General features: G+C 42.4%; 2 protein-coding genes across 5 annotated transcripts in view; one reads left to right on the forward strand and one right to left on the reverse strand.

The window, feature by feature from the left end:
- Positions 1-818: 818 nt before the first annotated feature.
- Positions 819-3359, reverse strand: LOC114846613 (somatostatin receptor type 5). Its single transcript, XM_029135647.2, has one exon. It carries the CDS (start codon positions 2856-2858, stop codon positions 1839-1841), a length of 1020 nt encoding a protein of 339 aa, XP_028991480.1. The 5' UTR covers positions 2859-3359; the 3' UTR covers positions 819-1838.
- A 1556-nt stretch (positions 3360-4915) lies between these two features.
- LOC114845439 (zinc transporter ZIP11-like) overlaps positions 4916-16236 on the forward strand; it is a 51177-nt gene continuing 39856 nt past the window's right edge. For 2 of the 4 annotated variants that reach the window (XM_029133440.3, XM_029133443.3), the window contains exons 1-3: positions 4916-5028; positions 6010-6127; positions 6576-6614. In XM_029133440.3, coding sequence (XP_028989273.1) covers positions 6020-6127; positions 6576-6614 — 147 coding nt within the window. In that variant the 5' untranslated portion in view covers positions 4916-5028; positions 6010-6019. The other 2 variants (XM_029133442.3, XM_029133441.3) reach the window with 2 other exon arrangements.

Genomic DNA, 16236 nt, shown 5'->3' on the forward strand with positions numbered 1-16236 from the left:
CACATGTTGTTAAGTGGTTTCATTTGAAGAGGTCTTTAATTGAAATGAACCCAAAGCATAACAAAAACTACACAAACTTATGGCTAACAAGGTTTAATTTAATTAAAATTTACAATACCTGTTGAGAACTCGTGTACATATTAAGCCGGGAGTTGCTTTCCTTGCATTAGATTTATTAGCCTGGTTTTCTTTTAATCCGGCAGCCACAGGAAGCTCTCAGTTTGTAGGCTTGACCTTTACAGAGTCTTTCCAGTTCACAGGATGCCTTCTGGTGAGCGTGTCGGAGCAGACGGTCAAGGAGACACTCAGCTTGATCATCAGAAGAAGCCTCTGTCCTGATAGTAAGCAGAAAATCGTGTCCTTCCAAGGGGATATTGTCATATTGAATTGGTACATGAGAGCTAGTTAAGGCTGAATTCTATTAAAAGCGAAGGTGATGCATTCAAGGCCTCTGTGAAGTACTAGTACTAATTTATCCCACGCTCTTTAGATGTTTTTTTTCACCTAATCATTGTGAAAATGGGTCATTTAGCATCTTTAACCTTTATCTATTCTTTTAATCAACCATTTTCATAGCGTACAGTATAACATTAAATGAAGCGCGGCTTCATTTTATTAAACAGCATATTTTATATTACTGAATTGTTTTCATTTATTATAAGTGTCTTGAACTTAGACACTACCATATATAGTTATAGTAATTAATAGATAGATAGAACATATATCTGGGCAAATATTAACAGTCATGTGTTGTACATGTGTATCTGATCCTCAGCCTCCGTGTGTTTGTGTGTTTTACCTGTATGACACTGACACCGTTTTCAAAAATGAGGCACTTTATTTCTCTCTCAGCAGAATGAACAGATTGCAGATTGTCACAGACATCATTTATGCATATTTATATGATTGATAGCCAACATCTGCTTAGACGGATCACTTTAGATAGATGTGTGTTTCCTACTTATTAATTATTGGATCCTGGATTACACTCTGTAGGACCTTTAAAAATACTTATGTATAAATATATATTCATCTACAGTAGCTAAAACTAGTTTTTTAAATATGTCACATCCGATGATGTGTAGTGCCAGTATTGGTTTTAGAGCGATTTAGAATGTTGACGTGCATCACAACAAAGATAAGTGCTGGTATTATTTCACCTAGATGAAGTAAATAGTTTTTACAGGAGGTGATAGTGCTCCGTTCCTTGAAAGCATATTATGGAAATCCTCTTAGAAAGACATCAGAATACGACAGTAAGCTATGTACACGTGCGCACACACACACACACACACACACACACACACACACACACACACACACACACACACACACACACACACACACACACACACACACACACACACACACACACACGCAGCCACTCGGGCATAAACACACACATCTGACACTTTTGTGCACTTCAAGCCAAACACATAATCCAGCTGTGGGAGTCGAGGGGCGCGCTTGTTTTGTTGCTCGCGATCAGCCGAAGGCACGGGCCCCTGGAGATTCTGTTTACCCTCCACCCATCGACGCGCGTTGCCTCGCTTCATTACTTGTGGTGAAAAGCTGAATAACAAGAAAACGCAAGGAGCGCAGGTCGACGGAGAGGCCCGAGTTATTGGAAGACAAACAATAACAGAGGTGTGAGATGGAGCCGGCGGCACAACACAATATTTGTGGAAAATAGGAAAGTGGAAATGACTGACAAGCGATGATATTTCCACAGGACTGATTAAAGCAGAATAAGATACACTTTTATTCCTGGAAGGCAATAATTCCAAGAATTAAGCAGTTTAGTTCAATGGCTACACTAGCGATACATGTTCTGCTCTTCATGCTAGAACCGTAACATCCAGCATACCTCCCTCATTTAAGTCATACTGTTCAGTGTCGCAAAGCATGCTGGGAGCTGACTTCTCGGCGCAGCAGAGCAGCGTGCGGAAGTGCCTCCGGAAGGTGTCGGAGAGACAGGCGTAGAGGATGGGGTTGGCGCAGCTCCACGAGTACGACAGCAGCACCACGACCTCGAAGGCCCTGGCGAAGGTCAGGAACAGGCCGTCCTGGTGCAGGCTCCAGAAGTTGAAGGTGTAGAACGGCAGCCAGCACGCGCCGAACACCGCCACCACCGCCACCACCATCCGGGTGACCTGCCGCTCCAGCCGCTGGGCCCCCCGGGCTGGCGCCGGCGCCCGGCGCCGCTGGCGCCGCAGCGCGAGCAGCAGCGCGGCGTAGGCGGCCGTCATCACCGCGAACGGCGCCGCGAAGCCCGCGGCGAAGGTGTAGGTGAGCACGCCGAGCCACCAGGCGTCGGAGGCGAACGTCGGCACGCACTGGCCCCGCTCGGCCGAGAAGTGCAGCGCCATGGGCAGGATGGTGAGCAGCGAGAGCAGCCACAGCAGCGCCGACACCAGCTTGGCGCGGCGCGGTGTGCGCCAGCCGGCGAAGCGCGGCGGGTCGGCCAGCGCCGCGTAGCGGTCCGCGCTCATGGCCGTCAGGCAGAAGGCGCTGGTGAACTGGTTGATGCCGTCCAGCACCATCACCGCTTTGCAGGCGGCGTCGCCGAACATCCAGTAGTTCTGGAGGTTCTGGCTGGCGATGAAGGGGAGGCCCGCCATGAAGAGCCCGTCGGCCAGAGCCAGGTTGAATATGTACACGGTGGTCGAGGACGACATCCGGTCCAGTTTCAAAATGGCGACGATGACCAAGGCGTTCCCGGCCAGTCCCACCACGCAAACCAGCAGGTAGAGGATCACCATGGCGACGCCGTAGCCCTCAGAAGGGCTCTCGAAGTAAAAGTGCTCATCCAGGTAACTGTGGTTGTAATCCACGTCCGACAACACAAAGGCGGCCATTCTGACCTCAGCGCCCGGCGATGACCGGGGTCACCTTCTGACCCGGAGCAGTCGCAGGCGTGAACCGCTCGAACGAAGGAACCCGCGAAACCGGTGGATGGTCTCGATTTTAGGAGCAGACGGGCTTCAGCAGCTCCATCCAGCCGTTACGGCCATCCTGGTACCGTCGGCGGGGGAGAAAGTCGGCGTTGGAGGCTCCCTGGTGGCGACTGCTCCCTTCAGTGTGGATCCGTGTGCAGGGTCCAACATACACAAACTCCAGTAGCGTAAACAGTGCGAGCGGGGGCCACCGGCAGCTCGGACGCTGCCCTGAGTGCTCCTTCTTCCTGGGAGTTCTCTTATATCTGTGATGAGCCACCCTCCCTCTTTCCTCTACCACCCCCCCTCCTGTTCATCACTCTCCACGCAGTGATAAACTCCAGCTTGACTCACACTCCCCCTCGGCGCTCCCCTGGTCCTTGTGCCGCGATCCCGTTTCCACGGCTAGTTCCCATCTGCTGCTAAACCTGTGTTTTTAGAACATTTTTCTCCACTCTTTCTTCTTCTGTTTACTCCCCCCTTTCGCACACTCCCCTCATTCATTTTCGCTCTGTTCCCGGGCTTCCTTCACTGCCTCCAGTGCTACTTAACAGATTGGGGGGGGAGATCATTTCCTTTGGGATTTCATTTTTTGACATTTGACATGGGACGAAGTTTTTGAACTTTTGCCCTATTTTATCAATCTTTTACAAATCGAGGAGGGCAAAGACAAAAAGTAAAGAACAAATGATGGGAAGGAGAACAGTGACGATCGTAGATGCTGGCTGGCCAGTGACCTCTGTCCTGTTGTGGCTCTGATACGCATAGCTGGCATACCCCGGCAACGCCCCCCCGACAGACCCCTAATGTGTTCCACCAGTCGCCACCAACACTGCAAATAAAGACGACTGAAAACAAACAATTCTCGTTTTCATTCCACCTCTGATCCTGTGATTTCTATCTTATTTAACACCCTATCTTGAAGTTCATTCACCACATGCCACGGATTTCCTGTGAGGTTTCTCGAGACACAACATCACTTGACTTTGCCTGGTTCCAATTAACTGGAAAAATGCCTTTGCAGGCTAAACTCCTAATCAGGTCGCGGCTTTCTTTCCCTCCAGAGAGTCATACCTCACACAACAACGTCAACAAGAGGCGCCATGAAAGCACCGCACAGCACTGAGCGCGTTCGTCCGACGACCTCGCATTCAGACAGACGCGCTGGCACCTTCACTGTTTCTGGGAAATAAAAACTAAACTTTTGTTGTGCTGTAATTGTATATCCTGAGGTGAAGCATTTTTCCTTTTGCTTCACTTACCGGTATTTTACGTCACCACTATTTGGTCACAGGAGAAGATTTTTACTTCACCAGTCAGACAGCTGTAATGTTATAAATGAAATGGCATGTTGCAAATATGAAAAATCTGGAAACTCAATATCTTATCTTACTATTGTTTCCGGTTTGTCAGGTCATTTCCCAGAAATATAAACTATTTTTGGGAGACAAGACTCGGCAGTGCAGCATCTGGGTTTTGTTAAATGCAGTTGCATTACCTAACGGTCAGGGATTTCTGCTATTATGTCACACTACAAACATGCACACAAATATGCAGCATGATCACCAGAGACAAGTAGCCAAGCTGAGCACGACCCTGCAGGTAGGGATGGGGATGTCAGGAATGTGCTGAGTCATTGAATGTGGCGGTACCTCACACGAACCCGTGTTTGGAAATAATTTCTATTTGCAAGAAATATAAATAGTACTTTAACAAAAAAAGTATATATTTCTTTTAGAATTCATACATTCAAGTGAACAAGTAGGGCATCAGTAGAAAAACTTTTATACTTGCAGTATGTTTTACTTTATACTTGACTTGGATTTAATTACACATGAATTATTATTTTTAAAAGCAAAAAATAATAAATAATAATAAAATAATAAAAACAATACATAAATTCGCACACATAAATTTGCTTTACTACGTCCTGAAGCCTCAAAAGTACGGAGCCAACTGCAGCTCCTGTTGCTGCTGCTGTCAAAGTGTTGGACCAATGAGGTGCAAGGAGAGGCGGGGCTTGGTCTGTCATACACACGTGTACCGGGAAGTAGGAAGTAAATACAGGGGAGTGGAAGTGGCACTGGAAGAGGTGAGTAAATCCGAAAGTAAAGTCAAACTTTACCCCTCACTAGAAGGTTGTGCTAAGATTAAATATAGCCGAACCAATGCACGCTGTTTCCTGATGTCGTAGTCAGCGTTTAACGGAATTTAACAGCTGGGTTTTATTATGTAAAGCGAGCAAGCTTTAAACGTTAGCCGGTGGACTCTCGTTACACGTTAAAGGTTAGACACGTCACTTACCTGTGAACGGTACGCACGGTGCCATTGTGTTTGTGTTACAGGTAAACCATGACGACCTATATTGAACATTATAGTGCCAAGGAAGCCACTGTATGTGTCTGTGCATGTGTCTTACTTTGACACAAGTTGATGAACCTACAATCTATTCTGTAATATGAAGATGTTAGTTAAAGCTGTATCATCATGTAGTAGCGTATAGATCTGTTTGATACACTGATGCTGTAGTATAACACTTGGTAAAATAAACCCATATAGTAAATAAACATAAACTCAATTAAGAAAAATATCTTGGTAAAGTTTATTTATACACATTGAGAGTGATAATAAGTTAGAATTCAATCGTGCTGCCCTCTAATTTGAAATGAAACATGATTAGGTTGCATGTTTAACGCTGTTTTAAGAATGGGCCAACCCCAACAGGTTAGACTGCATGTACAAATAAAACGGTCCAGGATGTTCTACACTTCTACACAAATAGGATTCGATCGTTCTTCTGTCTGTGGGAACACACACAATGGGTGTGTCGGATTACATTATTATACGTAAGACAGGTTTTAAGACAAGTGAATGGCCAAAGTTTGACGTGTGGCTGACTTCCAAGAGAATCGCCTCAGCAGCATTAATAAAGCAGTGTGTATCAAGACAAGTTGGCATCTAGTGTTTCAACGTTGTTTTCGTCACGCCGGGCTGACCTTAACTACCATTTCTTCACTTTTCATTCTGTGCCTCCTGGAAATGTGTTTGAGGGGATGTGTGTTGTTTTTTCAAGGTTGGCCACAATGCTGGAAGGCTACAGCCCCGTTACCCAGGCCCTGCTGGGAACACTGTTCACCTGGGGTCTGACTGCTGCCGGAGCTGCTCTGGTGTTTGTCTTCTCCAGCAGACAGGTATTAGCCTCTCAAACTCTCAGTCTGGGTAATAATTGCACAGCCCCAGAAAAACAAGATGGCGTATATAGCTGCGCAGCATTAGCTAGTTGTGTCTGAAAATAAAAAATGGGGTGATGCATAGAATAAAATATTACTATGACTTTAATAATAAATATACAATAGAATATCAGCCACATTTCAACTTAAATAATATGACAAAATAGCAAATCACTTGAAATAAAATCACATAATAATGTACCGTAGCCAGTGAATGTACAGTATAACACAGCGTTCTGTCAGTGAACTTCATCGGACCATTGTTACAACACAATGTTTCGTTCTTGCTTTGCCTTTGCAACACGGCCAAAAAATAAGTGGTTTTATAGAGGAAGATGTTGCACTGTCAGAGTTTGGAGCCATTGATTTAAGTGAAATGGACATATACGATTCGTCTCTCTTTTTTCAGAAGCGTATATTGGATGGAAGTTTAGGCTTTGCAGCTGGGGTGAGTAATATATAAAACTGGAACACACACACACACACACACACACACACACACACACACACACACACACACACACACACACACACACACACACACACCGTCCTCACACACACACCGTCCTCCTAACAGACAGGTCCTGTACAGTAGGAGAAAGGTACGTTATGATGAGTTTTGGACATTTAGATATGGCAGGCTGAGTTTTTCCAAGGGAATGACAAAGTCTACCATATCCAGATGCCACATCCATTTATATAAGTATGAGATAAGTGGTCCCCTGGAGGAGAGCTTGGCCTTATCATGTCTAAGAAAGTATTGTGCTGCACTAGGAAATACATGCCCTTAACTCCAGTTTCTGACTCTTAAAATTACATTTTTTGTTTCCTGTGGGGGACACATTTCACAGCTCATATGTTTGTCCCTCAGACTAGCTAGTCTGCATCAGATATAACTGCCACTGACATGTGAAATACCCCTATTAAGACAGGGCAATTCATTTTAGCGATTCGAGCCATCGCTTTAGAAAGCCCTTCTGTGCAATTGATTTGACAAGCATGCATATGCAGAACATCACTACAAGCTGTGATCTTTACAAAGATAAATATGCAACAGCTAACATTTAGAAATGACTCCTGCAGACATTCTAACCTGTGTAAGTCTACCTTCTCTTCTTGGACCTTTCAGCTTGAAGACATTTAAAACTTTTCTGTGATGCATAATTAAATATCTAGATGTGTAAATGCATATTTTAGACGTCTGTCACCAAAGAGTGATCAAATATAAATACATCATCAAATATAACATTTAATATACAGTGCATCACTATTCACTTTTTTGTCAACTCTCCGATCTTGGGATATGCATCATATTGTATGTACTATTACCATCCTTTTTAATGGAACTTCCTTCCTCTATTATCTAAAAACAGCCGTTTTAGGGCAACATGTGCACCGATGGGTTTTCTATTATCATTCAGCTCCAGATAATGGGTTTACTGTATAATGGAATGTCATGACATTCATATCCAAGATGAGTGTTTGTCACAGTGGTCCAAAAAACATCTTAATTAGCTGTCTGGGTACACACTATGAGGCAATTTGTTCCCTTAAGAAAAATTTTAATACTCTTTTCAATATTACTTATGGCTTCTAAATTGTAATAATTTCCATGGAACACCCGTGCTCACGCATGCATGACGTTTCAGAGATAACTACAATCTTTTTTGGAGCCCGTGTGAAAAGATTTTGAGGCTGCTGATAATTGAAGCTCCCTACAAGTCAGGTAATGCAGCTAATTACTGTATGGATCATAAGAGATGCTTCACGCTTCTTTAAGGGAGGATTAGTCTAATCTCACTTAGGCCTCGTTTGAGCCTAATCTTAACAGCTTTTCACCGCCAAATGACATTCACATCAAAATAAGAGTTTAAATAAGAGTTTCTCTCAAACATCTGCCGAGCTTCTTTCCATTTCTGTAAACAGGGACATTTTTCAAGTTTTCATGAGACACAAGTAGAGTACTACATTGAAGGAGTGCAACTCGTGGAAACCATCTTGTGCAGTCTTGTGACTGTTGAATGCAGCGAGCAGGGCCATAAAGTGCTGTACTCACTCATGTCATCCCTCTGAGATCCGGCTGTGCCAAATGGCAGGATCGCTGCTCAATTTGGCTTTTATATTGGATCAACCCAACTACTCAGCCGTGTCGGTTTCTGAGGAAAAAAAAAGTACCTGAGTGGGTTGAGTGAAGCTGGAAAGAGGGAGGAAGTAGATTGGTTGACCCTTTTATGCGGTTTTTAGAGAGGAGCATCCTGACCAGCTTTGGGATTGCTTTTTGGCTGCGGGTGGGGTGTGAAAGGTGGAACAGATCGTAGGAGACATTTTAAACAACGGAGGCAGATGCAGAGGGAGGGAGCTTAACACAGCAACTCGGGAGAAATAAATAATATTTTCCTTTTTTTATGCCATTTGCGCCAGCATTTTTATTCTTATAAAGCTCAGTGTTCACACATGCAGTTTAACAATTCACAGCACGAGCAGCTTTTTACCTATAACAGAGGTTTATGAATGTGAAATTGTGGACAATAAATGATTTGTTTAACAATGAAACGGGACCTAAGCTGCAATCGCAGATCTGTTTCATGATGGCCTTCCAGAGGCCTAGTGTAATGATCTCATGCTCACAGTTAATAGAAATGATAAATATGTTGATGCACAAGAGCTCTACCCTCCAATTTCCTGTTTTCCTTTGCGCAAAATGTGTGGTCTTGCAGCTAAAATCCAGTTGATGGTTTTAACATTATGTGTGTTTTCTGAAGGTGGGGTTTAAGCTTTTGTAGCATGTTAGGAAAGGAATTTGGGGATGGCTCATTACAAAAGAGTGTTTATACTTACTTTACACACACTTTCTATTAAAAAAACAACAACACAGTCTGCCTTACACAGAACTCTGAACTCAAACAACCCACATTACAGTATGTGCTCTCCATTAACCCCAGTCCCCTCCTTTTGACCCTAATAAATCTAAATGGCTATGCATAGTCTCACTTGCTTTTGTATTGGTAATTAGTAAAGCCAGTCAGGTGGTGCTTTATTAGTCTCACTGGGGATTTAAACAAGAGCTTCATGTCTTAGTACTAGGTGCTGTGTCAAACTTTGTACAGTATATACAATAGAGAGAGGTACTGTATACATAGTTTTAATGTCTAAGATTCTGAATTAGGTCATTAAGTTTTCTTTACTTCACTGATTGAAGTAAAATAACAACAATAACGTTTTTGACTTGATAAATTGAGAAGATTGTAAAGGAGAGAGATGAACTATTCAACGATGCACCCATGGCCTGACATCACCGACATTGATTAGTGGAGTTCAATAATTACAGGCTGAATGAATACTAAATACTTCAAGCAGCTATGGTCAGATGAAGAATGTCAGAAGTCACTGTGTCTTTGTCTTTGGTTGCAGCAGAGAATCTGCTCCAATCACTGCTTTTCTGTTCAATCGGTTAATAGGTTCTGAACTTCCCATAGGAACCCATGTAACATCTGCGTTTGCCAGCGTTCATACATGAACGGGAGCCACACCACACATTTGTCCTCATACCTGTGCGTGCATTGGTTTTACTGAATCTTGAATAATTTCACAAGCTTTAAACTGCATATATATAAAATGCATATATAATAGTTGCATGAATTAACAGATTATTATTTGTTATTCAACGCACATATTCAATGTGTTCATTGTAAATTCAAATTTGATGCCGTACAGCTCATGCCGTGTGATAATGAAGGCTTTAGCTTTGTCAGATTCACACATTACGACATCAACCTGTGCCGCACGTTCTAACTTTCCTGGCTGCACGGCCGTGGTCAGGTTCTCGCTCTGCATGCGAGGAGGGCTGAGTGAGCCTTCCAAGACCTGCGTGAGCAGTGATTTCCGCATCTCATGTGATTCAGACTGTTGCTGTGTCTACGTTTTCGCATTGCCGTGCAAACGCACGCGTAATCGAGTTCAGTGTCTGTCACCGCGCGCAATCGCGTCACGCAGTCCCAGAACAGCGTCTCTCAGCTGTGATACTGGCACATAGTCACATCTTGTGGGTAAATCTTTGATTTGCTCTTCCTCCTCCCCCTACATGTCCTGGCACATTTTACACTGTAACACTGTTTATTCTCGGAAGCCGCATAGAAAGCAGACGTAACCAAATGACGTTGGTGGGCAACATTTAGCCCCGTTCCTCTGTTTTCTCCTTTCTTTCTTCAGAACACTGAGATGCGCGCTGGTGTTGCTATTCGTGGCGCAGTTCATACGACACATCATAAATTTCGCAGACCTTTTTCTAAAGCTAGCGCCAAGTTTCATTGGTCCAAAGTTTCCAATGCTCGTCACTGTTGGTGCTGCTTGGGAGAAGCTGCTGCCAATAAATGTAATTAAGGTGGTTTTATGTTTCCCTCGAAAAGTATTAGGCAATTTTTTATGGAGTGGGAGCTGAGAATCTTTAGGAGCCTGAAAGGACTGTAGTAGTTTCAGCTCCCTAAATTTTCCTTTAGTTACAGACTGGTTTTAATTTAGACATGACACTATTGTCTTTCCCCAGTAGAATAAATGAAAGATCTACAGTAAGTGAAATTATCATGAATGCTGACTAAATGAACTAATGGCAGATTAAAGATTTTAGGTTATAGATTATAACTTTTAGATTATAGAATTTTAACTTTATAAAGGTATGCAACAATGAAAATATTTCTAATACAGAATTGCTTTATTTATGCCTATATAGTGGCTGAATTATGTGCAAAGCCTTCGCTGTTAAGACTTTAAGCATGTGTTGGTGCAGAAAAGCAATAAGGTCGACCTCAGTTTAAAATAGATGGTGAATCATGTCTGCTCCTTTTACTCCTTTTATTTATTAAGGTGTTCAGTGCGAACAAAGTCCGTCCTAACAGAAGCGCTTGGGATGCATGTCACTCCCTGGCTCCAGCTGGTTGACTGCCCACCCATATGGATGACACCGAGATTTTAGAAAATGTAAGAAAGAAAACAAATGCTGTTTGTTATGCATAAAACCCTGCAAGCCAGCGTGAAGGAGAGGGATTTGCCAATAAGCAGCGTTTTATGTAATTATACCATGTGGGATTTTTTTTTAAGGGTGTTATATTTCACAGCATCCTGCCCACAATGCCTCCTCGAGGCTCAACAGTGATTGTGGGGCGTGTAGTGCACAGAGGTTGAAAATAAGCTTGTAGAAGCAGCATCGGTCCATATGGGATTAGTTCTGATGCCATGGTGCTGCCAGGGGCGCTTCACTGTATGTGTGAGGTGACCGGGCCCTGGCAGCCTGAGGGGTAGACAGAGAAAGAGTAAAGTTATGGACATATGGACACACGCAGAATATAAATGTTTTACAAATCTATAGCTTGTTTATAATGCATTTAAGTAAATGGTTTTATTACCAAATATATATTTCTAAATTTAGTCTAGAGTGTTTGCAGGTTGCAAGTGTGGATCTTATTTTTCTCTGGTTTTAAGTGTTTCTCTCTCTGTAGCTCTGTGTGTATGTGTACGTACTGTATACATACTGTATACACACACACAATTATTGTGAAAATCATTGTGAGAGATTGCATTCATCACAACAATTATAGGCATTTATTTGTCTTTGGATGGCGGGGAGCTCCAGGCTGTAGACCTGTTACAGAGTTGCATTAGCAGTCAGAGACACAAACAGCGTGTTTAACTCTAAATCACATCCCTGCCAGCGAGAGCAAAGGGCTGTGGGAAGTGCAGAGTAACGGCGTAGAATTGTTCTTCTCTATTTGTTCGTCTAGAATAACTTTTGGCTTTGCTGTTAACACCTTTTACTCCCAAGTGTAAATGTTAGATGGTAACTGACAAGCTTAAGGTTGGAGGAAGTGAACTTTCACTGCGAACCACAGAAAATAAAACCTTACCAGACGGAGCGTCTCTTGACTAATAGGAATCTCGACTTTCTCTCAGCGGGGAACTTGTTCGATTGGCAGTACTGCACCTGAAAATGTTCAATATTCTATGAGCCACGCTGTGCATGAGCTGTAGAGACGAGGCTCTTGCTGCAGAAGGTGATTGTCCTTTGGCCTGTGGTTCAGCAGCTGAACCCTCTGTGATCCAGTGATTGATGGCTGTTTTTTGGTTTATGATAGTTTATGCCTGTGTGACAGTTAGTTGTTCTATTAGCACTTTCGTGGCTGTAGAATATATTTGCTATTGCTATCAGCACTGGATTTCGAGCTCGACAATTTCTTTTTCCCACCTAAGTCTCACATTTGAGTCTATATTTATGAAAGTGCTACTGAATTCCACTTACCCAGTACGATTCACTTTCAACTAAAACTGTACTTGTGAATAGTTGGAGACCTCTGTGTTAAATGAATGACTTCTTCACTCGCGTGCACCCTCATTATTCAGCAGCACTGTTTGATGGATATCAGCTGAATGCTTAGTATGCAAATGCATCCGGTCTGGGAGTACTCCTATGTGACTTTTGTGGAAAAACACGGTTTGTGTGCGCACTCAGTTGTGTAGCTATGGAAACACTATACATGTACCGGCATAGTGCTCCGTCTGCTTTAAGGTAATGAAGTAGAATGACCTTGTTCCTACAATATACTGAAGGAATGTGTTTGTAAGACTGTAGGACTCTCAAAATTACTAGTCCTGTGGATGATTCTGTATATGCAGTAAATACTGTAACAGTGGCAACATGAGGTGACCTACACTGTCCCGCCATAAATAGACCCCCAGACAGGGAATTAGAATTGAATTAAAAAATAAAATATAACTGAAACTCCACTGGTCAAGAAACATCAACATGTCTTCATTTACAAATCAAGACTGACCTAATTAGAGTCGGAACCCGGGTGACCTACATTTTATTCGCTCCCCGAATGCCTCGCTCTGACACTGATTCTGGAGACAGAAGACAGGAAATGTTCATCCCTAATACAATAATGTTATATCAGAGAAAGAGCAGTTGTTTGATCTGTTTGCCACCGATCACACAGACATTTGACACAGCGATACTGATGGGTCATGCTGCCTGTTTGTCAGAATCGATTGAACTCTGTCAGCTGCTAAAGTAGATTTATTCTACCTACTGTTCTGACTCTACACTTAGATTTTATTGACTCTTCTTTTTTTCAAATGCTCTATTTGATCAGTACCTCAAAAGTATAGTTGCCTTCTCCTAAGGTTTGCAGTGGCACAGTTTGTTCTTCTCAGGTATTTTGGTGCTATGATGTTTTGTTTTTTTCAGTTTTTCACTCTATTTTTGAGTGGAAAGGCAGGGAAAACGTTGTACCTGTAGGATTTCATTAGTCTAGAAGGAAATCTGATTTCAGATATTGCTACTGACAATTGCTGCTACAGTTCTGCCTGCCACGCCGCTGTGCTTGGTAGTAAGGCCATACGAGAAATGTACATGGCGTTGCATGATGTTTGGTATTGTATCCCAAAAGGCTGAGGGATAACGAGTTACCATTAAGCCATTGTGAGGAGAACAATACTGTATGTGTCCTAAATTACATTGCAGTTTACCCAACAGCTGTTTATATCTTCACAAATACACAAGCAGTGCTTCTAATTACAGAACACACACTTTCTGTCATCGGTCTGTTATAAATTACAACATTATGAGTCAAAGCTTTGAGCACCTGGTATAATGGAGTTGTTGGACTGTGAATGAAATTTCTGAACGGATCAATACAACACTGATTGTGTGTGGAAACCAATCAACGTGAATTGATTTTCATGTGATATGTGTATGACTTTTTTAAGAAATTCTTATTTAAAGGCTTGGTTTATGCTCGTAGACAGGCTCAGGTGAGACAGCGTTGTTTTTGTTAGATGGTTGGTGTACTGACTCACAATAATTACCTTGATATTCATGGTCTTCAGAGGCTGAACCCAGCTGACTTTGCTCAAGTCACTGAGCCAAGTCCATATGTCGGTAGGCATTTGCTATAACGCGGTGAAATGCATTGGGATCTGTTCAGTGAACCTCACTAGGCTTCTTATAATAATTATGTTTGAAGTGTAGTTTTCTGTGTGTGTTGGCCAACATGCAGTTATATTGGTGCACAAATAAGAAACACTGGGTGACACATAGTGACAAAGCAATAGATGTTGGAATAAAATAAGTCATGCTGTATTAGTTGAAGAGCAAGCTGAAGTGGGGAATGTGGATGGCACTGAAGGTTATTAGTTCCTGCAAAAGGCAGGGACACATGCCGTGTTGGGAGTAAAGAGGAATTGATTGAGGAGGTGAAATCACATTGGCCTTGGGAGCTAAGTGCACTGCAGCTGAAGAAAACACATGCAAATAAATAGGACGCCACCAAATTAAAGAAGCAGATTCAGAAATCTCCCAGAAACATGCAGTAGTTGGAGGATAAACACCCGCAGAGCGAGATAACAGTCCAATATATGCATAAACAAGCTGCAAATGAACTAAGAAAATTACAGGGATGCTGTAGAAAATGGTTGACACTAGCATGAGATTAAGTATCCATTCATCCACCCACTAATAAATAATAACAACCTACAGGTTTGCTGAAGTGAGCTTGTAATTAGAACTTTCCTGTATGTTCGGTTCAGACCACTCTTTGTAAAATCACCCGTTTTGGAGCTAATTAAGTGGCTGGCTCTTGGATTTTAATATCAGTGCGAACTGCTCATGTGGAGCCCTCAATCTTAGCAGGGCTGTTATTGAATTGCCCTCCAGTAAAACTAGAGCCACAGTAGCATTTTATTGTGAGCGCAGTACAATTAAGCTCCAAACCGGTGACATATGCCTTCCTGTTTATCTTACAGAAGATTAATTCAAATCGAACGTGATTTATGTTGCCTACGTTTGTCCTGACTGGCAATCAGACCAACAATCAATCATCGAGGATGCAGTGGCTCCTTCAATCTGCAATCACAGTCAATCAGCGCATGTTACTCTTGCCAATCCTGACATATGTCTGCGTGACTCTCAATAGTTTTAAATATGCTGCCAACAAAGAAACATAGCAAATTGCTTGATAAAACCAATAAAATGTTTTAGAGTAGGGATACACACAGTAAAAAGTTTTCTGTCTGTCATTATTTATTGTAACTTGAACAAAGATTCAATCATTCTATCACACCAGGGGAAATTTACTCAAGTGCAGTAGAAGTGATACAGTTCTTAAATTGGATTCATTTATTGATTTAAACAATAACAGAGCACCTCTGGAACTCTCGCATTACATAAACACAAATCATTAAAGCTTCAGTTTAGACCAGCCTTATAAAAAAAATATTTAATTTCCACTGAGTCATCAGGCAGATTCTGAAATATTTGCCTCGGTCATTGCAATTACTTATTTTCTCCCCTAAATTAAAATGGTAGAAATATTTCTAAGGTGGTGCTTCATATTCATATTCACTCCATTTTCTCATGAATGTAGTTTCTAAGGCTTAGTATTTGGCTGCAATCAGAATTACCCAGGTGTTTTACAAGCCTTGAGACCTTTAGGTTCAGACTTAATGAGTGGTACCGGTGTAATGGGCCTTGGGTTTTCATACAGTTTGCAAAGAACTAATTTAGTTTTTAGATAGTGGAATGAAAGACTCAGATGAAGTGCTGAACTTTTTCTCCTGACTCAGGGCAAAAAAGCACAAGATGTACTTCTCCACGTTGACTCAGCTGGTCTTCTATCAGTATCTACACTCGTTCCATCAAGATGATCTTGTCAAGGAGCTAACAAATCAAATTTCCTTGCTCCCTTGCCCTCTGGAATCACAGATCAGTCAAATTGATATAAGTTTAAGTGATGTCACATTTTTACAGCCTCGCTGAGTATTCAGATTTTAACCTGCTCTCCCTCACCAGCATTTGTAGAGAAACTTGAACCCTGCATCCAGACAGAACGTCACTCACTCAAGTCAGAAAGTCCAAATATACTTATTTATCCACACAAGTAATTTTACTATGAATCACAAGTCTAAATCAAGCCATAGATGAAGTGAACTATTACACTGGATCTATCCCAGAGGCCTGGTGGCTGTGACAGCAGTGTGCCAAACGTCTGACCCGTATCTGAGTTATGGATTTGTGCTAATTA

The sequence above is a fragment of the Betta splendens genome, chromosome 19, assembly GCF_900634795.4.
Source record: "Betta splendens chromosome 19, fBetSpl5.4, whole genome shotgun sequence".
Lineage (NCBI taxonomy): Eukaryota > Metazoa > Chordata > Actinopteri > Anabantiformes > Osphronemidae > Betta > Betta splendens.

Coding starts and splice junctions, on each gene's coding strand:
- LOC114846613 (XM_029135647.2), bottom strand. CDS start 2,858: ATGGCCGCCTTTGTGTTGTCGGACGTGGATTACAACCACAGTTACCTG.